At 42.7% G+C, this 24,583-nt stretch overlaps 1 protein-coding gene and 1 pseudogene across 1 annotated transcript; one reads left to right on the top strand and one right to left on the bottom strand.

Moving 5' to 3' along the window:
- Window positions 1-1,093: 1,093 nt before the first annotated feature.
- On the top strand, window positions 1,094-8,767 carry LOC120843267 (annotated as a pseudogene).
- Window positions 8,768-10,428: 1,661 nt separating this feature from the next.
- On the bottom strand, window positions 10,429-21,211 carry LOC115309092 (the record flags this gene model as incomplete). Its single annotated transcript, XM_040214572.3, has 5 exons — window positions 10,429-10,880; window positions 15,230-15,421; window positions 17,043-17,138; window positions 18,923-19,008; window positions 21,045-21,211. Coding segments are annotated over 5 exons (879 nt in total), but the record flags the coding sequence as incomplete, so codon positions are not given.
- Window positions 21,212-24,583: the final 3,372 nt, after the last annotated feature.

The following is a 24,583-nucleotide window of genomic DNA, read 5'->3' as shown; positions in this document are numbered from 1 at the left end:
GGCGAGATTCAGGAACAAACCTTTTCCGTAATGCCAATTGCTGTCTTGGCTTTCAAATCAAATCATAATTATTTGCTGGATTAAGCTTTCTTCAACTGAAAAGAGGCAGCGGTCCACTGCACTCCTCGTTTTGACAACGTTTCTGTCAGCGCGAAGAAGTCACTTGCATTTCGAGAGATACTCGGTGCAGGAAGAGCGCGCTCGAGTGTCAGTCTCTGGTGGTGCTTCTTTCCATTTAATGAATAGAGCGCAAAACTCTTGCGCTCCGCAGCACGAACTTAACGTGCACAATCGTGGCTGATTCAACGTCAATCCATGCAAGTCATTTAATACATGGCTTGCATTGATGTTGCATCAGCTGCCATTGCTTCCTAACCAATTTATTTATTCATGATCCCAAATGTACCTACTAGGAGCCCAAGAGGAAATGGCAACTGAGCTGGCCAGGCGGGAACATGCAGCTGAGGCATCTGCAAGTTCACACAAAGCTGCACCTCCCAAAAAGGTCAGCCCTTGTGCCCTCTAATGCAAAGTGTTTTTTTGCGGAAATTCTGTCACCAGAATATGTAAAGTCACCTGTCTATGTAAATGTGGTGCAGCCTATTTTGCTGGGAGTGACCGAAAGCTAAATCTTAGCGCTAAATAAATTTTTAGTTGCGGTCTATGTCAGGACATAAGCAAAAAGTGACGATATTGCGGGGCTCTCAAAAGCAGCGCCAGCCACATAGGGCTAGCAGCGACCAAAACGGGCACACAACTGACCGGTCCAACTGATGCAGAACGAGAGCCGATCATGCACAAAATGTGAGTGTTGAAAGCAGCTTGGGAATCCCAACACTCAGCGTAATGTCATGCCGAGTCCTTAACATTTATACTTCCTTGGGATTGCTCTGTTTCACCACTCACGCAAAGCTTTGCAGTTTACCAAGCCTTCTCTATTTCCCAAAGGCCACTAAAGCTGTCGGGAGTTACAAGGGAGACCAAAGATTCAACTGAATCACAAGAAATAGCACAAGGACCCAATTTGACACCCGCAACAATGTGTTGTCATGATTTGTTGATGAGGAATGTTGTGCTTTCTGCCTACACCCCAATGTGCGTGAGTACTGCTGCTAGGGGGCACACATGCATAGCTGCTAGAAACACCTTTCTCTGACCCACCCTGCTCTATCAATTGCAGGACTATACTGCAGCCCAGCTTCCAGTTGATGCGGGGGGCACTATAGGGCCCTACTGCCTAACACGTAAGTCATTTATGGCCTTACCTTTGAGTACTCGTATGTTTACCATACTAACAGAACTCATGCTTTAGCATTGAAAAGGGAACTTTTTTAATGTGCCTGCAATATATGAAAGAAGTTTACTGTGCGGTGATAGAGCCAAACATGTCATATTGTCACGAATGACAAGTGATGAGGCGATAATAACTGAAAAAACGAAACGTTTCATGGGGCGAACTTGTCCCCAAAACTAAAAGGGAACGGAAGATAACAGCAGAGCGTCGCGGGCGTCGAAGTCGGCGTGACAGCAGAGTCGAACGCTGGGGCGAAACTGACTGCGGCTTGCCACGCAGAGCCCCTTTTGTACATGCGTGGGCTTCTCGAACAATCGGCGTAGAAGGTTCGCGCATAGAACATTCTAACCTCGAACATGCAACAGAGTTCTAGAATTTACCAGAACAGTAAATTGCAAGAATATAAAAGATGTGTCGCGTCCAAGAATCGAACCCTGGCTCTTCGCGTGTGAGGCAAGCACGATAACCGTCAGGCCACGGCCGTGCTGCCCACTTGGCCAGCTATGCGGGCAGCAATATGCAACACATCATCACTTATATCTTGCATAGAGGATATTTATTCATAAAGGGTGGAAAAAAATAATTCTGAGAAAGAAGGCATAAACGGCAAAGAGCTCTCTACTCTACTGTTGTGGCTGTGCTCTGTTGCTGAGCAGGATGGCCGAGGAATGTCCTTCCAACGCCATGACTACGTAGCAAGTTCCCCAATGTTGCTAGATGACCTCCCAGATAGGCTCCACATGCATCCACCAGGTGCACATTGAAAGATTGTATAATTAGCTTTAAAATTAGTTTGCTTTTGCCTTTCAACGAAAGACTGGTATTTTTGAGGTTATGTTGCAACATGCAACACATTAAAGCTAAAACCTGAGCGCTGGAATTTGGTTTCTGTACTCCTTTAATGTGAAACTGTTTTTCAGTTGCTGACGAGGATACCCTTGCGAAGAATGAGATTGTGGATCCTACCATCGGCCTCCAGAATAAGGATGGAATGGTAAAATAAAAAATGTTTCACTTTCATGCAGTGTATGATATACATTAAAAGTTTTTAGGATAGTGCAGGGGTGGCCAGAGTGACATTGAGTTAGAGCCGCAGGAAAAAAAGAAAGGGGGGGGGGGAAATTTTTAACAAGAAACGATATGGAGCAAACAGTTCTTTCCAAAGAGGAGAAGTATAATTGGCGACTACAACAAATAACACTAGGTATCAGGAGGTCTTTTCCACCGCTAAGCAAAAATTAATACACGATTCACTAGCCAGTCACTGCCCCTGACAACCATTATGCGTATACGTTTGAAAGTCTTTTTAGAACAATATAGAAAACAGGGTCACTGGACGCATCTGTGGCAAAAACCATTCAAGCTGTATGTATTTAGTGTGTTGCAAGGCTGCCAAGGCTGTGAGCTCTTTTTAAATTCTAGAACTCTTTTCGTCTAGGGGACACGCGTCATAGGGACACGTTTTCCGGGGAGCCGCGAGCCGCACTTGGACTTGCAAAGAGCCACGTGCGGTTCGCGAGCCTCAGTTTGGCCACTCCTGGGATAGTGTAAGCACATTAAATTTAATCGATTGCAACCAGAAGTCATTAAAACATTATTGTTGCCGCGCTCTGAATTGTAGTTATAGCCAGGGTCTGGAAAACATTCTATAGTCACGCTCACCTGATGCAACTAAGGGATTACGTACCTGTTTCATGCAAATGCCATGAAGCTTTGTAGGCCCATCAGCTTTGCAGATGCCCACGAAGATAGGAATTCATAGGTAGTGCTGTTTTAAATTTAAAGGCCTAAATTCCATGCATGTAATTATTTTAGTGCATTTTAAATGCATCTTGGAGTAAACAGGACCACTCTGCATCAACGACTGGTATATGTGAAGCTGTTTCTCGCTTTTGTTTATAACAGATCCATGTCGGGCAAGGTGTGCACGTCAACCAGGAATCCGGGCAACATGCAGAAGGCAGAGTGCGACTCCATGTTTCGCAAGATTGCTGCTGCTCCCATACGGCCAGTGGAAGTGCTTTTGGAGAGGTCGGTGACCGGCACCCTCTCCAAGAAGGCCAAGGCAGAGGGGCAAGAGAAGGTGTTTGCCTCACTCACTCCTCACAAGGTGCAGGCTCTCTCATTAAGCAAACATTTTGTTTAAAAGCTTGATACGAATCTCGCATAGTCGCGTAAAATATTTCATGTTAAATTCGCATCAATCAAAGCGAAACAAAATTTATATTTTGAAGCACAAGGAATGCATGAATGTGCATTTATTTATGGCAGAAATATCTTGTATGCAATTTGCACGATTCTAAAATGTCCCCGATAGTAACACGCAGTTATATTCAACCCACGAATGTTAAAAAAATTAATTAATGCCGATTCTACGGCGCAGATAAAATAATGACGGCTGAACAACATACATTTCGTGAAAAGCATTTTATCAAATGCACATACTCGGGAAGTGCACACACTAAGTGCTGGTGAAGCCCTACATCGAAAACTTGCGAGCGAAAATTCGGTTCTTTTGTCTTTCCAACCAAGCTCGCATGTCACTGTGGACCACACCGAACACACCACCAGCATCACTTTGTTTTCTGTTTTTGCCTACGCAATCTCTTTTTTTTTAGAGGCAACCTTATAGTAAAATCGGTTTTGCTTCTCCAAGGTTCAAACACCATTCCACAAAATCGCAAAAACGAAACAGTGAATTTGGATTCAGGTTGCATTGGACTTGAAACACGTGTTGGTGGTGATGGGGCTGGCCACTTAGCAGAGTTTTTTTAGCATTTTGTTTAGTTTTGGTTTTTGGGTCCGATTCTAACACATGTAATTTTGAGCTCAAGTCTTTGGGTAAACAAAGTATGGCTGATCCCTGGCAGCAGCAGGCAATCAGCCGCTTGGAGCCTTGGGAGCTTCCAGTCGCAGACCGTGGCCTCCTCGCCACCGTAGGTTGTGGAGCACGCATTCGTATCAGCCATCTCAGCGCGTCGAGGTATTCGAAACATTAAAAAAATTTGCACATTGTATACAATGCGCTTCAACTGGGAAATTTGCGAATTATTTTTATTCCGAAATTCATACCAATTAGTATCACCGAGATTTTACTCTAGTAGGTTGTCTGCTAACCCCTGGACGTGTGACAACGGTACCCTGCCAAGAATGAAAGTTAAGCATAACAAATAATAATCACACATTTGTATTTTGAACAGATGATCTTATTTTTCGTTCTAAGCAGCGAACTCGAGCAAGTGCTCGAAGAGAAGACAACGGAGAGCTCGATGCGTTGTGGGGTATCTGGCAAAGCTGGCGTGGTTACGAGCTGTGCCGTTCAGGTGCATAGTGGTGGCGTAGACGTGTTACCGCCTAGCCATTTGAAACACCTGTGGGCTTTACGTGGACCAACGCAGACTAAGCAGACTAAGCGTCCATGTGTGAGATAAGTCATGTCAAGGTCATCGCGTTCAGGGCAAGATTACTCCAACAGTTGAGTATACCTCTAGGAAGCGGCGCTGCTCCGATGTTTTAGTGCAGCTACATAGCGGTTTTTGCTATGTCACGACTACGTTTCAAGATATCCAACGAAGCTTCGGAGGCATCCACCAGGTGCACATTGAAAGACTGTATAATTAGCTTTAAATTTAGTTTTCTTGTGCCTTTCAACGAAAGTTTGTTGTTTTTCAGGTGATGCTGCAACATAGCCCACATCCAAGCTAGCAAATGAGCGCAGGAATTCCGTTTTCGTGCCCCTTTAAGATCTGCTGTAAGCTACTTTCTGGCATTTGTGTAACTTCTTGTGGAAGCACACTTCTTCGAAAAGCACCAATTAATGCCTGAAGGAAATTAATTTCGGCATTAGGAAAACTTTTTTGTTTTGCTTTGTTTATCTACTTATTTTTTCTTAGTGGGGAGAAAAATGCATCGGATTAAACATCAAAGCAGCATATTGAAGTAAAAGAGAAATTTGCAACAATGCAGGAACAAACACCTCATTGTTTTTAACAGCCCACGCTGTGAAAGGCATTCGATTCTATTGGCTTTTAGTTTCAGAGAAGAAAGGCAATGTAAACTGATCCTCTTAGCATTTGCATTTAATTTTCTTATGGTCATAATCTGCTTGCTGACATGTATATTGCAGGATTGAAATGCACCTTTCACGATGTATGCCTACTGTAGGGAGGTAAATGTTCTGAACTCATTTTAACCACCAATTTCTCTTCTTTCTTCAGGTGACTCCCAACCTAAGGATTACTTTGTTATGGAGATCTCAGATTGTTATATCAGATATGGGCATACTTATGACTACTGTCGTGAGTGTTCTAGAAGCAAACATCACTTTATGCAATAAGTAAAGAAATAATGGCTTGGAGACTTTTAGAAGGTTAACTAAAAACGAGCATTGCTCTAATATCCTGAGGGTAGCCTCACCTAAAATTGAGAAATTTGGTGAAAATGTAAGGTAGTCTACCTCGTAGAGTGCTACCAAAAAGGGTTATAAATATTGTAGCCAGGCCATGAATGGAAGACCTTTCAAGGAATGTGAGATTGTTTTTATATAGAACTGCATTGTTCTTTGTGCTGTTCATGATGCTATTTTTAAACTCTGTGGCCTGTCTAAGCTGTTACCACAGTGAGGGATGACAACCAAATGTAGGCGGTTTCCAATGTTCATTGTCTACTTATCTACAGCTGGAGCTCCTATTTCTTACAAAGTCACTGGCCTAGCAGTGAGATTTATAGACATGGGCTACCTGTTTTGTGCTTAAAAGAATCTAACAAAAGCCAGGGTGGGCTGTCTATTGGGAGTGGAACATGAATCAGGATACTGCAGTACTTTTCTTTTTATGGTAATCTCTGAACACTGTAAATACTAAGAAACTTTGAAGGTTTGTTAGGTGCCAGCTGCCATTTAACTACTTCCATTGAGACTAGTAATTTACAATTGGTCTTCTTAAAATATGACCCTCCAGCCTGTATGTATGATGTTCTATATTGTTTGAAGTCTGAGCACTGCAAAAAATTATTACCCTGGATTTTCAATATTCCAGGCTGCTTTTGGCTACACCTGAGAGAGAAGAGGTACCGCCAGGCTGGAAGGGTAGCCCGGCACCAGAAGATACGGCGGTACCTGTCAGAAAAGCTGTCCGATCTCAGGAGAAATCGTTAAAAAGGTATGTGCGTCTATACTATAACTTAATTAATTAAGTAACATACTATTTTGGATCTCAAGTTTACAAGCAATGATGGTATAGATAAATTATTTAGGGGTTAATATATTGCTGCAAGCGCAGCTGACAAGGCAGGCAGCGCGCTCGTGGCCTAGCGTTTATCGCGTATGCCTTCCACGCAGAAAGCCAGGGTTCGATTCCTGGCCGCAAGGACGCATTTTTGTTGCCTCTAACATAATGTTATGGTAAATTCGAGAACCGTGTTGGGCTTGTTCGAGGTCAGAATGTTCTACACGCCGAACCTTCTACGCCGATTATTCCAGAAGCCCACGCGTGTACATAAGGGGCTCCGCACGGCGAGCCGCAGTTAGTCTCGCCCCAGCGTTCGACTCTGCTCCTACGCCGACTTCGACGCCCGCAACGCTCTGCTGTTATCTTCCGTTCCCTTTTAGTTTTGGAGACAGGTTTGCCCCATTAAACGTTCAGTTTACTCAGCCATTCGCCGCTTCATCACTTGCCATTTGTGACAATATCTCTAAATGTTTATGCAAACAGCTTTAAAGTAGTGTGTTGATCAGCTGACCACCTGAAGAAGGCTGTGGGTTGCTTGGTCGCTACTGCCATCCCATCAGGCCGTGCTCGCTCACTCCAAAAAGTTGCATGGTCACACAATTACAATGAAGCATGTCACTCTTACTGTCCCTTAGTCGTCTCTAGGCAGACTTAGACGTAGTTCAACTACTCAACTCAAACTACTGTAGTTTAACTACTTTTCCGAGTAACCTGGTAACTTTCAATTACAACTTCATTTGGGTAATTAGTAGTTTAATTTAACTATGTTTTTCAAGTAACTTCTACTCAAATTACTAACTACTTTCAAAATCTAATCCTAATTTTTTTATAACAAATGTTTGAGCGCAGAAATAAATAAGACTGGCAGATGAAGTGGCATTCCCGAGCAAGGGGCCCCCTCACATTGCGTTCCCACCCACTTATACTCGGCAGACGTAGAAACTGCATCACAGGCGTCCTTGGGTCAAGGTGGCGACGAGCAGCCAAAATATAACACAGGCGCACACGAACGCAGGCAGAGATGCTTAACAAGCTTTGGTCGGGTATTGACCTAATCCAGTAATGCACGTAGGCGCCACGCCTCCAGCTGCAACCGTGAAAGACGGGGACGCTCTGAGGATTGTTATTGTTTTCATGTTGTGTGCCTTTAGTGAGTTCTGACTCAAGTGGTAGGCTCCACGGTAGGGGCCACTGGAATGACCTCGCAGCTGGGCGCCTGTTCTCATGGTCGCCTCATCGTCAGCGCATACTCCCTTCCGAAGCCGGACTCCCCCGCGCACAAATGCAAACACGGATAATTCGTTCATGGTAGCACGTTCCCGCTTCCTGCTTGGTCACGTAATCCTTCGCGTCCTTCCGACCTTCCACGCCAGGGAGACCTCCTCTTTGTTGAAAACGTTGTACTTGTTACCCTTGGGAGATCCTTTTCTTGGACCTAAAGTTAGCGGCGAAAAGCAATTTTTTTTTCTTTAGTGGCGTAGCATTAACATTGCAACGAGATGCGCAGTCTTTCAGATGATCCCATCGTCGTGGCGCGAGACTTGATCCCTTGACGGTCAGGTGCACTCGCTCGGCGAACTCTCCAAACGTCGTGAGAATAAAGAGGGGCCAGTCATAACAATCTCAACTTGCCAAAACTAAAAAAGGAAAAAGGAGGAGAGTTTGTTAGAAAAGACCCTTTAGCCGAGGCAAGCCTCACACGCAGCCTGCTTCTGAAATTGAACGCTGCCTTTGCATCCAGCGCCACGGTGGAACGTCTTTTAGCTTGACTGGGGACGTGATTAGAAGGAAAAGGGGAAAACTCTCCGATAACAACTCTGAACGACAACTGCTTCTGCTAGCAAATAAACTATATTGGAAGTCATAAAATAACTGCATTCATTTCAGGCTCGCAGGGTTCTTCACTGCTCAAAACTGCTGTTCCTTATGCTGCCACAAAATTATAGAAAGTAACTTCGAAAGTAACTTCAAAGTAACTCGCTTCTTTTTTGCAGTAGTTAGTAGTTTACTCAATTACTATTACAAATGCGTAATTTCTACTCTACTCCAACTACTTTTGGCCTCGATACTCAGTAACCTAACTACCTTTTTTGAGTAATTTGTACATGTCTGTCTCTAGGCCCACGCTGCTGTTGACGTATGTCAATGGCCGTCCTGTGTTTGGTCTCTTCGCTGATCACTGAATTGCCCTTGATATGTCCAGGCTCATCCCTTTACTGCCTGTCCTCCCTCGATGCGCGGTCCCACCGCGGACTGCCCATGCTGTTGCAGGTCTGCCATCACTTGCACCCCATGTTGTAGCCTTTTTACCCTTTTCTTTATATTAATTTAGCTTAATTTATATATTGCAAATACTATTGAAATCGAACAACGGTACTATTGCAGCCAATACAAGCTGAAATGCCACTACGCGTGGCACGCAATAATATGAGAGTAGTCTCTCAGATTGTTCAGCAAACCGCAGTATGCGCTGAGGTAGAGAGAAATCGTTTCTTGTGCTCGTTGCGCCGCTATGCCATTCCGTGTCAATTTCCAGCTCATAGTGGCGCAATGAGTGCAAGAAGCAACCTGCCTAAACCTCAGCAAACAAAGGTTCGCTGAAAAATCCAACAGGGGGCTGTGATAGTACCACATGCCATGCGTCATGGCGTTTCAACTAATATTGGTCACGATAGTACTTCCTCAAATGTTTCCGGTTTTTCTGTACCACCTTGCCATTCCTCCCAGCGAAACAATGTATGATTTCATAACTTCATAATAAAATATCAAAGCAACGCAGTTTGTTTGATTTTCTTCTTATTAGTAGCTGCATTTGCCGTTCTCAAATGTCAGGCTGGCAATTACCAATGTGCAGTGGACAATATAAATCAATTCTAAGTGGGATATGCACCTCGTCATGCTCCAGACATGGCGTAATTAAGTTTCCACATTATGCATTCACATATTGTCATGCTTTGCACTCAACCATTTGTTTAAGTGGTGGCCAACTCGAACTGTTTCAAATTAGCCATGAAACCACCATAATCAAACCGTAAAAAAATGGACGTCCCAAAATATGACAGGTCATTCGACCGTCAGACCAACAAACCATCAGACGTCCCAAAATATGACTCCATCAGACCATCATGATTCTCCTGATGGTCTTTTTGATACATCATATTTGAGCTTGGTGAAATAGAGTACTTCAAATTTGTGAGAACTGAAGCCAATACTACGAGCGCCTGTCATGGAGATGAGAAGGAGCCTGATCTCGAAGCTCGACAAATAACAGGTAATAGTAACCGTCCTGGTAACTCTTGTTCAACACGTGATAACAAAGAAGCAGTATGCATCTAATACCCCTGTCAGACGGGGACGTTAAATGACATTTAAGCGAAATGGCACAGCTTAAAGTACTTTTTTTTACTGCTTTTTATACTTAAGAAACAGCTTGCATTGTGACACTCAGCATATTGTTTTGTGTGCTTACATGATGCTCAGCGTCACAGCACAGACTCTTTGTTTAGCTCTTCAAGATATTTTCATGACTGGCTCTCTCTCCCCAGTGCTTTGCCGGAGAGTAGATGCACGGGATAGTTCGCGAATTTATACAGTGGCATAGCCAGCACCTTTTTTTGGGGGGGGGGGGGGGGGGGCGGAGACATGCGGAGATGCTTATGACTTGGTGAGTGATGGGGGTCACTTCAGCCCCATAAGCACGCCTCTCCTGGCTGCTCTGCAGCTCCCATAAAGGAGAATTTGGAACTCTCTATGGTTACATATCTGCTGAAACATTTTGTTAACTAAGACGTCTTCATTGCTTAAAAATGGGGAAGAAAGACACTTTAATTCTTGACCAAGAAATGTGAAAATTGTTTTTACATTACGCTGAATACTAGTTTTCGAACTGAACTTTATATAGAGAAGGATACCAAACAAAGTTTTCAACAGGGAGCCTTTCTTTCTGCTTCCCTTCCCCCCTCTCCGCAATGTCCTGTTTGCTACTCTAGAGTGCACAGTCCTGACAAAAAAAAAAGCTTATTAATCGGACTTTTTGGAGAGGAGCTGGGGGAGCAGCTGGTTGGTTTCCACCATCTGATCCACCATTTTTTCTATCATCTCGGCCTGTTGAGTCATCAGCTGCCGCTGGTGGAGCCTGTCCTCTTCCTCCATGATGAGCTTTTGGTGGGCCAGCTCGCCATCTGTCGTCTGCCTTTCTCTCTCCAGGCTGACTCGTGCCTCTTCTAAGTCGATACGGCGATTTTCGATTTTCTGCTGCTCCTTTCTTAGCTTTTGCTCTTCAATCATGACACGGTTCTTGGCCTGAAACTTCATATCAAGAAACTCAAGCCCCCGGCTGAGGTTTCTTTTTCTACCTCCTGCACAGAACATAAAGCAATAAATTAATATTGATACATATACATAACTACAGTATTAAGGCATCCTGAGGGTGAATAACACATTATCTACACTCTGACAGCAGAATTTATTTTAATCAAAACATTTTCAAACCCATACCTCTCATGGAGTATTGCGTAGACAATGCCCTGACTGATTTGTAAATGATTTGTTACATCATCGACTGTTACTCGTCTATCCGACAAAATCATTTCACGTGAACGTTCACTGTCATCATCAGCTGTGAACGCAGATGGGCGTCCGGCTCCTTGCTTATGGCTACTATTCCGTGTTTTCTGAGTTTATTCTTAGCTAAAAATTGGTTGTCCATCAAAGTTTATAATTGTTAAATTTCCAATTTTTCGAAATTCGGGGTTTAAATTTCCTGTGTTTTAAATTTGTCAAACTTCAAAATTAAAATCAATAATTGCTGGACAAAAACATACCCTAAGGTGATAAAAGCTCCCAGAATCGAAATATATTTCTGCAGGGGCATTTGACAATAACACGCCCTTGCAATAGGGAGTACCAACTATCCCACGAGAACTTTTGCAAAATGTGTTGCTTCAATAATCATCAGTACTTTGAAATATCCAAACTCCTGAACGTACTCATTGGGAAGCTTAAAAGCTTCAGCTGCCGTTTTATACACTCTACAAGTTTTTTCACTGTTATAACAATACAGCCCTCTTCCTCTATCGAAGAACCACATGTAGTATAGTCCAAACTGGAAACTGGACAAGTTACTTGTCACGACCCAAAACTACAATGACTTGTTGTACTCTACGAACCTTGACAGGATAAAAGTGGAACTTCATTTTGTTAATAACTCAAGATGAAAAAAAAATGAAGTGGCCTCATTTCAGAAGTGCTAACTCTGTGCTTGACGAACTTTATAAGTAAAATGTTGTATTTTTTGCTTTTCATTTTGCCATCGTCACCTCAAAGTTGCGAGCTTTTAGGATAAATAAAAAAAAAACTGTTCCAGCGAGCATTTGTCGAACTTTTTAGGATATATTGCAAAAATCGGAACCCTACTTATGGCTGAGAATTGTGCGTCCCTCATTAAACTTCTGTACCCATTCAACATACTTCGCAACGAAACATTTCCTTTGTGCAGTGCCAAAGTATTCGATAAATATCTTCGCCAGACAGATCCTCAGATCACAAAAACTGTCTCCCTCACTGGTGTGAACTAAGATTAAAGCAGTCACACTTTATCGCACCTCACACACAGCTGAATTGACTGTACACGTTCAAGCCTACACAGCAGCAACTTGTGACACAGAAAGCTTGTATGAAAAGCACTGATAATAAGCTAGTGAGACCAGCAAAGTTTTAAGATAACCGAGGTGAGAATAATTTTAATCACTTCTATAATACCAATGGGTACACCCTACAACCATAGATGGGTTGTTTAAAGAATATAATGTTTCGTATTACTATTCATGCAGAAAGCTGCGAGAATATGGGCTTCCGTAACAAACTGTCAAAAATTAAGGTGCACAATAATGTTCCTAACCCATGAAACAGCTGTAGGCTGCCTTTCAAACAACAAAAATTGCCACATGGTAGTCCAGAGCTTTCAGAAATTCTATCTACCATATAGATTCGTATAGGGTATGTTTATATATGCCACACAATACCGAGCAAGTACCCACAGAAACGTTGGAGATAATCTTGAAAAACTGGGAGGTCGGTTTGACAAGAAAATTCCTAAAGGAAGACATGATAGGGGAAGTTTCACTGCTTCGCACCAGTGTGCTAGGAGAAGCGGCTGATATGGCGGAGTGTCTTGGTTAGCTATAGCTAGGGCTCCGTGTTTTCGGAGTTTATTTTTCGTGAAATTCGGAGGGTGTTTTTAGGAGTTTATTTTTTATGCGAAAATTCGGTGTTTACCAGAGTTTATTTTTCGTAAACCCCCAATGTTCAGAAATTCTGAGATTCATTTCGCAGTGTTTCCCATCAAAAAATAATAACTAATAACCGGATGCTAACATATGCCAGATAAAAAATAAGACGCGCTTGTATCAATTAGGTAACATTTCTTCAGTTGAATTTGGCATTGTTGTCATTGGAAATACTAATTTGTCCCACAAAAAAGTCGCACACAAGTGTGGCTTCGATCAACTTCGATAGCTTAAAATCAATAAACTGACGGAAGTAGCCGCAAGAAGCTCGTAGTCATCCCATCAATCTATCCCGCGGCCGTGCAAGGTGGAGTGTAATAGAGAAGTTTCAACTGCCCCTCTTCCCTATACAATCTCGATGGTCCATAGCTTTCACTGTTACCCCCAGAAACATACCCTCTGCTTTCTCTAAATCCCAAATCCCATGGCCCAAACTGAAAACCAAAAGAGTGGCTTTTGTCGTGACACGAATGGTACGATGACCTGTTTCCCTGAACCAACCTTGACGAGGCAAGCCGTAAGACCTCCTTTTGACAACGGTCCGAGGCTTCAAACATAATTAGGGTGTCATTTACCCAGGACCATTAATCCTGCGCTGCTCAAATTGTTAAAAAAAATATTTTTTTTTGTTGCTGTTGGGGGAGGGGGGGAGGGGACGGGAGGGGGGGGGGGGGCTGGCATGGGCACATAACAATTGGGAGTCTATCGGATAAATCCGAATTGACAGAAATTTTTCCGGCGGGTGTTTTTCGGAGTTTTTCAGATTTATCCGAAAACATGGAGCCCTAGCTATAGCCTATACTTCGTCTCACTAAGGCAGTGCAACATATCCCAACCTATTCAAAAGAAGTGAAAGGAGGAACAGGAGAGAAAGGCTGGGATTCCCAGCTTCTCTCCTGTTTTTTTTTTCCCTCCTCTTGAACAGGTTCGGATACGCTGTCGCCACTGTAGCCTTGGCCATACAGCACAGCTTTAGTGAGACGGTGTACAGGTGAGCTCTGAGGTCTGTGCTGGGTACCTGAAGTGCCTTTTGCATATTTTTCTTTCATCCATAGGTAGCAGGAAGGCACTTATTGTGATAGCGGTACATGCTTGGTATTTTACAGTACTCTCTTAAGAAATCACGAATAATATCCTTTTTTTAGAACCTGAAAACACGTTTGACAACTGCAGTTCATAAAACATTTTGGGGTTGAATATATGTGCTTTGTGGCTTCCCAGAGCATTTGTGCATCCTTGTGCTCCCCTCATTTCATTACGAATCTCAGTGCGGCACTGGCAATGTAGCTGACCCTCAGCCACATTCCTAAAAAGGTTCTACATACCTGCAGAGTGGTCGAATCCCACACCAACTTAGTTTACGCTTTATCTAGGGTCTGATAACAGCATTATTCTGGTTTAGGGCACCTAAACAGAGGTTTTTTGTGCACATGACACGGCCAAAATATACATGTAAACCAAGGATGAGGCATTATATGTTGCATACAATATAAAAAGTACAAGGTTATATGTACAAAACATATTATTTTACACATTATTGCATGTTGTAGTGATTGACACTGATAGTTTATATTAAAAATGAATACCTGTACATTCACATCATCATTTGCAAGCCATCATAACTCAGTAGCTTGGATGCAGGTGTGATTTTAGTTAATTGCATGGCGATATGCAAGATGGAATTAGACATACCCCTTGTGCCTGGGAATTGTATTGTAAGCCAATAAATAATGCACACATAACTATAACTTGGGACTGCTCGGTTAAGATTCTCTCTGTCCTCCCTAATTTTTGCTTCATAATAGTTTCTTCGTGCCTTCTTTAGCAACCAAATGATTAAATATTAGACCATGCTATCATAAAAAAACTTGTTTTCTTTATGAAGTTATAAGCTATCAATTATTGATTGTACTATTAAAATCAGCCTTTGTTTTTCTTTTTTAGAAAGGGTTCTCTGCATGTGCTCGATGTAATTTCTACGCAATGCTAGCAAGAGAGAGTTCCCCTAATACATATCAGTTATGGCATTTCTTTAGGCTCACATACTGGCTGATACTAAATCATTTCAGATTATTAGGAAAATACTACATTCGTATGTTTTTCAAATGCACTTGTTTTTGTGGAAGAGTTATGGGTCCATCGTATAAATATTTCAAGCACAATTTCACCACAAGAACATTTTTGGTAGTAGGTTTGCCCACGTGGGACGAAACTCGCAACAAAATGGATTTCATGCAGTGCTGCGATTACTTAAGTTTGTGACCAATGGCAGTGAAGTGTATTGGACCTACTCTGTCTACATGACAGCGTCAGAGGGGGAGTTAAAATCATTATCATAAAAGCCTAACTTGTATCTCTAGACAGTTTAGGGTCTATCTGTGCAATATGACTTTCGACTGCATGGTTGCTGAACGTCATGCCTTGCAGTGTTGGCCTAGTGGCAGGTGCTGAATGTTTTTCAGCTGAGGTCAGGCCGTTCGACCCCAAGATCCCTGAAAAGGTAGGCTCCTGGCTGCAGAGTTCGGTTGGTGCCATCCCCTCCTCTTCTCCATCTGAGGGCACCGCATAGATTTCTTCCAGCAGTGCAGTGGCACTTTGGTCACCTTCATCACCTGCACAATAATGCCACAATGCAAGGCTTTCTCACAAACTTTAACTAAAAAGCAGCAGTGAAGTTCAAGCTACACATATGCTATCATTTATTAGTAAACAGTCCTATGGTTCTTTCAATCATCCGACATTCCCTCTGTTTTGTTCTGAGATGGCGGCCATTTAATACTTAGTGGGATATACTATTGCAAACAATATGAGCTGAAACAGTCATTTATGTTTCTTTGGCATACCTGCCAGTTTTTGGGTAAGCTGTGGCCCGAACCAGGAATGAAATGCAAAGTTAAGGTCCATTACTTACGACTATTTGACAGATTGAACGAAAATGAAGCTTGTGAGGACCACACAAGAAAATTCCGGATCAGGTGTTTCGGTTCATATTGTCTGTGGGGGTACATCAAGATCCTACAACTTGTATGAGTGTCGATCATCTCATGAAGTCACAAGCCATGCTACAGCAGCCTTGGCACAAGTGAATGCAGAATGGTTATTTCTGCATTCAAATGTTTTTTTTTTTTTTTGATGAACATAAAGATATTTTGCATGACATATTTCCGACTTGGAATTCTTGCCAAAATCCATGCTGGGATCCTTTGCCTTATTTGATTTATGCACAGAGGCAGTGTTTTTCAGATAGTTCGAGCTCGCTTGTGTTGTGATCCACTGAATCACCCAGGGCAGTGAGGAACATTAAGGACCATCGGTCAGTCCTCGAGAAGTCGACTCCTCAGTGGCCAAAATGAGTCCAGTAAATAATGGCGGGGCGGCAACGAAGAAAAAAACAAGCTACACTAACTATAGGTTTATGTGATCCAAACAAGTACTTTACTTCTTCAGTTCTGTCACTGGTGAAAGCACTCACCATGCCTCTGAATTTCACCGAAATAAAAAAAACAACTGGGATGCCTTGATCATATCTGATAAACTCAAGAGACACACAGAATGTGTAGTGAATGAGCTGGGCACATGCTATGTGTGTTTATGATGCCACATACATTGCAGTGTCACATGACGTCGTAGTGTCAAGCGATGTCACAGTTTCATGTGATTTCAGGTTGTAGAAGGGTTGAAAACTGAGATAGTTGGCAACTGTTCATTCTGGTTTAAAAGTGCACAACAGACGAGGACAAAGTCATCGTCTTTTGTGCATTTTTAATTCATGTCAGGGTATCACGTGACACCCTGATACGGGTCATAGAATATAGCCTCTATAGGGATATATTCCTTATATAACCTTGACCTGGATGTCAGTCGAGCGCACCACTCGTGCGTAATGTGTCTCTTTTCGCATTAAACCAGACATATAGCACATTTTCGTAAAAACGACACCAATGAAAAATCTTTAACAAGCGAAGGAATAAGGCAGGTTGCAGAAAACATTCAACATCATGGCCGCACATGACTTAGCAGAATGAAAACTTGTTTCGTGAAGCTGACCTATATCGTGGTTTTCTCGTTTTTTAACTCCTTAATATAGCGCAGTTCTTCAGAGCATGGGGAAACAATTGATGTTCAAACCTTATATTAACATTGCCAATATTTAAAGGATCATATTCATAAAAAATAACTTTCATAAAACAAAAATGTCATTGTAGAGAAACACCATGGGCTAAAGGCAACTACCTCCTCCTGTGCTCTCTTGCATGATCCAACTCACTGCCTCCTCCCGTTGTTGGCTGGCTGCATTACTTGTTGGCCTTTTACCCTTCAATGTTTTTGCTGCCAATATAAAATAGAATCAACAAAGTTGGCAAAAGTTAGTACAATAATTAGGGTTTACAGTACGCTCACGATAATTCAAACTCAAATATTTCATACTTTTGATTAAATAATATTCAAACAAATTGGGAACATTTCGTTATCCCGCTATGTTTTTAATAGGCCGCTTAATTCAAACGGTGTTTTCGTGTAATTCATACTTTTTCTTCATGCGGCCCCGTTGAGCGTGCTTCTTTCCGAGCATCTGGTGCACTGCGGAGAAACAACACTCACGGAGCTCGCGTTCGCGGGTGTTGCTTCCGGCAGTGAATCTTTGCTCGAAGCATGCTCAACGGTGCTAAAACAGGGGACACATGAGCGATGAAAACGGGTGCCGCGTGGTAGTTTCTATAGCACCTTACGCAGTCCTAGGTCTACGTCACAGCAGCCGCGCAAGTTGCTATGGGAGTTGCCGCGCCGCACCCGTTTTTATCGCTCATCCGTCTCCTGCTTAATAGTCCACAACAGATAACTTTATTCTTAGATAAAACAACTTAATTTTGTTTTGAGGTGTCGTATGCTGTCTAAACAGTAAATGAAAAACAACATTTCTTTAGGGATGAATAAGCCTATGTCATACATTTAATAAGGATAGATAACTAGGCAGGTTAATTGATAAGAGTTTGTGCTGAAAAAAACATGAACTCTTATCTTCGTCTTTTTGTCCTCATCTCAGTCGCGCCGTTTTTTCAACATGAGCTATGTCATACCTTTTGCCAATGTTCCATGTGTGGCGTACCTGCTTATGATATTAGTAAACATTTGTAGAAGAAGTCACCAAATATCTGCTTTGTATGTGTAGCCAACCATATAGCAAATCATAATTTTATCTTGCATTAAGTTTAGATGGCTCTTTAATAAATTAAGCTTATAATAGTTGAAACAAAACTCTTCCTGGGGTTTGAGTAAATGATTCTGCCTACTGGAAATGGCTTCTCTTCTGAAGTGTAAGATATGATAAATTATGAGCATTGTTAGTTAATTGCAACAGCCTAAACATATATGACAGAGGAGACATAGCTTGCAAGATGAACACTGTGTCAGTCTGAGCTCGACCGCCCCAATCATGAAGCACCAAACAATGCACTCTACAACAGTGAGGATAAGCTGTGCAGTAGACCGACAAACACTTGCAATAATATGTGCATACAAAGTTGCATGAATAACTTGAAAGAATAACAGTGCCAAGAGATAATGGACAAGTAAGACAGCAACAAAGCTAGCGCGTTCCACTTACAAAATGTCTCTTGGTGCTCTTAATCTTTCCAGGTTTGACATACCTAGAAAGGATAGTCATCTACCTGATTCGTAGACAGCTGAAGGTTATTACTTCACAGAAAGTAAACAAACAGAAAACAAAATATGATATATGGTACAAAAGCAAAAACAAGAAATGGTTGCCAAATGTACACCCCTTAACGAAATTAATGAAACAAATTAATCATCAAACACAAGTCAATTCACACATAAGAATAAAAAAATATGGTGCTACACAACTTAATTTCAATTAAAAAGGTAGCTTTAGAAATTGTCTTGCCTCTTTAGATTGTTTTGTCAGCAGCATGGCCTCGGAATATGATGCTTAAATACACTCGGACTGAATAGCCCGAGGCCACATAATTACATAATTGCAATCTCTGGAATAACTTGTAAGCTTTTTTTGTTTTCAAACACAAACATTCTTGTGGTATATAAGGACCTCCTCAGACAAACAACCTTGAGTATCAAAGCTGCACAGAACAAACCTGGCGTTCGTCCAAACTCATCATAAAGTGCTACGCACTCAAGCAGAAGGCGTGCCTTTTCGTCAAATTGTTCTTCAGTTCCTGATCTGGAAGTGAAATACATGCCTGCTGCTTTAGAATATTCAAAAAAACCTTTTTGTTAGCAATAGAAACATCATTGTACCTAAAAGTACGCTGAAACTTTTTGCCTTTCTTATGATAAAAACATTTGGTGTCACTAAAACAAAGTAAACTATTTGGGCCTAAACCTTTTATTAAAACATGTCTTCAGACCCTAGGCTTGGTGAGTTAAGCACGAGTAGCACAAGTTTTACCTTCAGAGAATGTGTGGCAGTACACATGCAACTTTTTCCATCTAGCCTCTTTGCAGTGTCTAACTCAACATGTTATGAAAAAGCCCATATGTCTACTTTTCTCGAAATCATGCATAAAGTCCTTCAGCATATACATAAACGATGTGTCAGATCAAATTTGTGGCAAAATGAGGAGTCCGAGGCTGAATATCTTAAATACAGTTCACAGATGTAATCTAGGAAATGTTTCAACTCCAAATTTTGATCTGTGCTATTTTCTTTGCTTATTTCCACAAATTGTGATATCTGACTCTCCACATACTCATATCCTATTCAGATATGAGGAAGTACTTATTAACCAAAGATTATGTAGAGTTTTTACCTTACCCATTTTACCCACCACGAGTCAATTTTTTTACAAGTGTTTAGATCAAACAACATTTACGTTCCCGTGGTAAGGTTTTGTTAAGAGCTTGTGAAATGTTGATGAGATCAGCTATAAAAAACATCATGAAGCACATTCTAGACTAAGAGTTTGATGTGCAGGTATAGGAAACAAAGAAACAATTGGAGGTTCACTACGAAACACCATAACCAAGCAATAAATGTAATCACAGTATAGAACCATGATTTGCTGAATATCTATGTGAAGCACTGGTATCACATGTAGTATACGGGCAGCTTGCACAGTGCGATTTTTAATGTGAGTATCGTATGAAGTGTAATTTGCAGGCATTCCTCTGTACGCTCACTTGTAGGAGCACGAATAGCAGAACTGAAAAAGAAAAATATAGATCTCACCTAACCTTTTATATATTGAGTTTAGACATTACTTAAAACTGTAATTGTTGAGGAGACAAAATATATAGTAAAAGTAAGGCTGTAAAGGTCTGACACATATGCGGAGTGCAAGTTCGTCTGCTTCTTTTGCAGGGGTTGTGGTAATCTCAGAACGCCGAGCTCTGGTTGGCTCTGGCTGAAGATTAGTAGGTAGTCCTTAAAGCAAGCTGCCTTGAGGTCTAACCACTATTCTTCAATCAGAGCCAATCAGAGATGGGCGTTCTGACGTCACCACAACCCCTACAAAAGAAGCAGACAAACTTGTGATTTGCGTATGACACAGATAGTTGTTGCTAAAACTTCTAGCTAATACTCTCGGTGTGGTGGCAGTCAAAGTGTACTAGTCAATCATGCAATGTACTTGGAACCACAGTTCATTGGATGCTCTGGCAGCAAACGCTGTTTTATTTGTGGATACTGGCGTGAAAGCTTTGGTTAAAGCAGATTTATTCTTACATAAACGCTGCTTGCCTGCCTGCCTATAAGTGGTGCTTCTCTGCATCATATTGCAGAGAAGCCACTGATAAGGAGGAAGGCACGGAAGGGTTCTGTTGCTGAAAGCTTTTAAGTAAACAAAAAAAAGTTGTGATACCACGAATAATGTGCGGCTCGTTTGCCACCGTATTTTTTTTTCTTTTGGTTTACCTGATTTATATACTCGGTGAATAAAATAATGCCTCGACCGTACATGTAACTTGTTTTCTAATACATCGTTTTCAGCGGGCAAGCTTTGGTGTTTGACATCAACCAAATATGATGTTTACACACACCACGTCCCGATATGCTGAAAAGTTGCCGACAGCAAACTCCATTTGGCACAAGAACACGCCCGCGCGCGCCTATCGTCAACATTCGAAGTCGTCTGCTAGCAATCCTGTCTCTTTCCCTCGAGGCCCACTGCAGGGCCGAGTATTAAGAAAGCTATGGACAAATAAAACTAGAAATATTAAATCGTGAAGAAAGTACAAAAATAACCAAAATATACTCACTTTCTCAAGTTGATGCGGTCATTTTTCTTATACAAAGTTACGAGGAGGTCGATCCGTTCCCTCGCTCCTCGCAACGAGAAGTTCTTTTTCGACGCGGCGTTTAAGCCTTTGAGGACGTCATTCAAAAGAGCTGGAGTCAAAAAAGGATTGGCGCCTAGCACCTCCCGAAGTAGAAAGATATCGTCTACTGCTGTAAATCGCTTGCGAGGAGGAGGCGGAGGGACGGAGGTAGATGCGGCGCTCATGTTGTTCGACGGTACAGATAGCAGACGATCACGGTCGTACGCCCGCGTACCGATCGTTGCGCCATGTACGGTACGACCACGAAGAAAACATAAAGGAAAACCTGTAACTTTACTGCTGTGCACTCATTAGAACTATCACGCAATATTCAAAGGGCTCGTTTTATAGGATATATGGGATTACCATTTGTACAGAAATTTTTAATTCATACAACATTTTTTAAACTAAAAATTATCCAGAGCCTTGATGCAGAAGGCTGTTGCTCACTCTGTTCAATATTTCTCTGTTGCCGCTACAGATAATCCTCAGTCAGAACAGCAGCTGTAAAAAACGGGTGATAAGTGCTCAAAATGCACATCCAATGTGTGTATAAAAAGAACAAAAAAAAAACAACTTAATATTTAATATGTAAAAAAAAAAAAAAAAAAGTGTCTGGGCCAGCGGGATTCGAACTCTCCACCACTGGTCCTCTACGAACACAAGAAATCGGTGATCCAATCCACTGAGCTACCGAGCAGACTATTCTTGGTTGCGCTAAACACCGATTTATTTCTATTGAAAAAGTCCTATTGCGTTTTGTTCTTTATTCTTTTTCTTTTTTGCTGACTCAAACTTTATGAACTTGCTGTCACACATGGCGCTCCCGCCAGTCACTGCCACGATTTATTTTATTCATGTTTGGAGCCACGGCACGCTCTCTCCGTCAGCGAAATCACCGTTTTGCTAACCAAGCGAGACTGTCCATGTCGGCCATTGGTCGTGCCGGTCGTGCCTTACGGTTCCCCCAGCGCATTACGGTAAGATCGCAGAAGGCAGGCGCATGCGCAGTTCGTACCGGAGGGCCCATCGTACCGTATCGGATGTGCAAAAGCGGTTCCCTAAAACTTTCTAATGTCGTTATTATTTTACTGTATCTGCTATAAAATTACGTTACCCATTACTCGGTACTTCTGATTAAAAATGGCCGCATGGTGGTTCGAAAGCAAACTAATTTTTATTCTGCGCACTACAAAAAATGTCAAAGAAACCCCAACAAAGCTATGTATAAACGACTTCATTTCAAACTCCCTCGGAAGACACTTTCAACGTTCCCACAACCGGGACCGAAATACGCGTGATTATCGCTTTGTCGAATTCTTGAGCGTCCTTGGTGCAGTCTTTGTATCGAAACTACTAAGGCCACCGTCGCCATGCCTTGAGGGAGAAGCCGTCTCGCTGGAAAGAGACATCCGCTCAGAAGGCAACAGTCTGCCGCCGCTCGAACGATTCTGCCGAATCGTTCCTAGTTACTCCAACTGGTCAAGCCTTTCTCTTCAAAATAAATATGTTCAATTTCTGTCAAAAACAGAAAGGATAAACGCTAAATCTGGAAGCATTAACGTTCCCACGCTTTGAACCAAAATAAGTGGCAAACTTATCGCAGGATTGAAAGGTGTCCGTCACCAGAAAGACGTCACCATCTTTTAGAATCTCTGCCGCCGTGGTACAAAGGTGCGTTCGCTCGCTGGGTAACGACTCCCGTTCAGAAGGTCGCCTCCCGCTAAATCCTCTGGTAATCCTTTCTCCCCTAGCGCCTTAAAATTAGACAAAAGACTGCGTAACCACCACGGACGGCACCTTCTTTGTATCGGGGTTAGACCCCAACTCCCTGGCATTCAAAGACTGAATTATGCTGGACGCTGCGCCCGCGTAATCCTTCTCGCAGTTCCTGGTTGCGAGTCAAGGCTACTATACCATTTCTTTAAAGAGACAAATTTCGTAGCAGTAATAATGATGGCTTTCGTCTGCTTCGCCCTTACTTTGCCGCTACCGGTGTGAAAAAAAAAAGTTTTTGGACACGAAAGACAAACTTAGGATAAAGGGCAGACTTGGAAGTAATCCTTTATAAGTAACGGGATTACTTGTAATTAATTACTTTTCTTGTAATTTAGTGATTAATCCGTCACTTTTTTGAAAATGTAAATTGTAATGTAATCTCGTTAATTTTTCAGTAACGAATTACTGAAATTACTCGTTACAATTCTTCCGTCCCGTCAGGGGGAGAAACAGAGTGGAAGAAGGGCCATGCAACCACATTCGCGCTTTCGGCATGGTTACGAGACTCTCGTGAGGTGCTGGTGAGGGAAAGGAATTCACGGACAGCACGACAGCCCAGCCAGAGACCGTTTCTCGACTTCGTTCGTACGGTCAGCCAGGCTGGGAGATTTCGACTAGGGAGCCTTCATGCGAAGCGAACATGAAGGCACTCTAGTCTCGACACTCTACAGAAAGGCAACAGGCTTCGACTTCTTGGAAAACGAACGGACTGCTCGGAGCTTACGAAAAAGCAGAAAACGGATGGAAAACCGCGGCGTGGGGTTCGTGTCGAGTGGGGCCGTGGACAGGGTGCCCTACTGAAAAAACCTGTACAAATGTATACCGGCCTATACCGGTTCACACCGGAGTCCTGTATTCTCATATCGGTAACCGGTAGCTCTGTACGGAGACCTGTAACCACGTACTGGCGAAGCCGATACGCCGTACCGGCTGCCCATACCATGTACAGGCGGCCGGTAAACACGTACGGGAACAGCCGGTAGGCCACACCGGTAACCGGTAACCACGTACCGGCGAAGCCGATACGCCGTATCGGTTGCCCATATCATGTACAGGCGGCGAGTGAACACGTACAGGCGAAGCCGGTACGCCACACTGGTGGGCCGTAATAACGTAGCGGTGGCCAGTAATCGATGCGCGGCTAACAGCAACCACGTATCGGAGCGACCGGTAACGCCTTACCGGCGCCGGCACTTAAACCGGCGGTCGGTAACCTTGTACAGGCTCTACCGGTATACACAATAACCCGATCTCACTAAGCGTTGGGCGCATGCGTAAAGCCGCCATAACTTTAGTTCACAGGAGGCAGACGGCCGTGCACGCGAGGGCTCGTGCCTTCTCGTGCTCTGCACGCAAAGAGCTCCAGCGAGGTTGTCGCACGTGCCCAAAGACTAAAGTTCCCTCGCTGCATTGCGGCAGCGGTGGCGTAGTCAAACTGGCCGGTGAGATCGGTCTATTTAACGCGGCCAGAAATTATCAGACCTCGATGGGAACGCGCTCACCGCGAAACTAATCTGTGATATTTTTTCAATAAAGAATTTTAATCAGAAAATCATATATTAGGTCATTTCAGTTTAACAGTTTCAGCTATCAAACTCAACCATTCTATGACATGCATATTTAAAGTCATAAAATGAGAAAACCAAATCCATGGGAAGCGAGGCCGAGATAAACTACAGTTTGCTTCATAGCTTTCAGCC

This window comes from Ixodes scapularis, unplaced genomic scaffold (assembly GCF_016920785.2).
Source record: "Ixodes scapularis isolate PalLabHiFi unplaced genomic scaffold, ASM1692078v2 PGA_scaffold12__126_contigs__length_90152505, whole genome shotgun sequence".
Classification (NCBI taxonomy): Eukaryota; Metazoa; Arthropoda; class Arachnida; order Ixodida; family Ixodidae; genus Ixodes; species Ixodes scapularis.
This window is presented reverse-complemented; position numbering and strand designations above follow the sequence as displayed.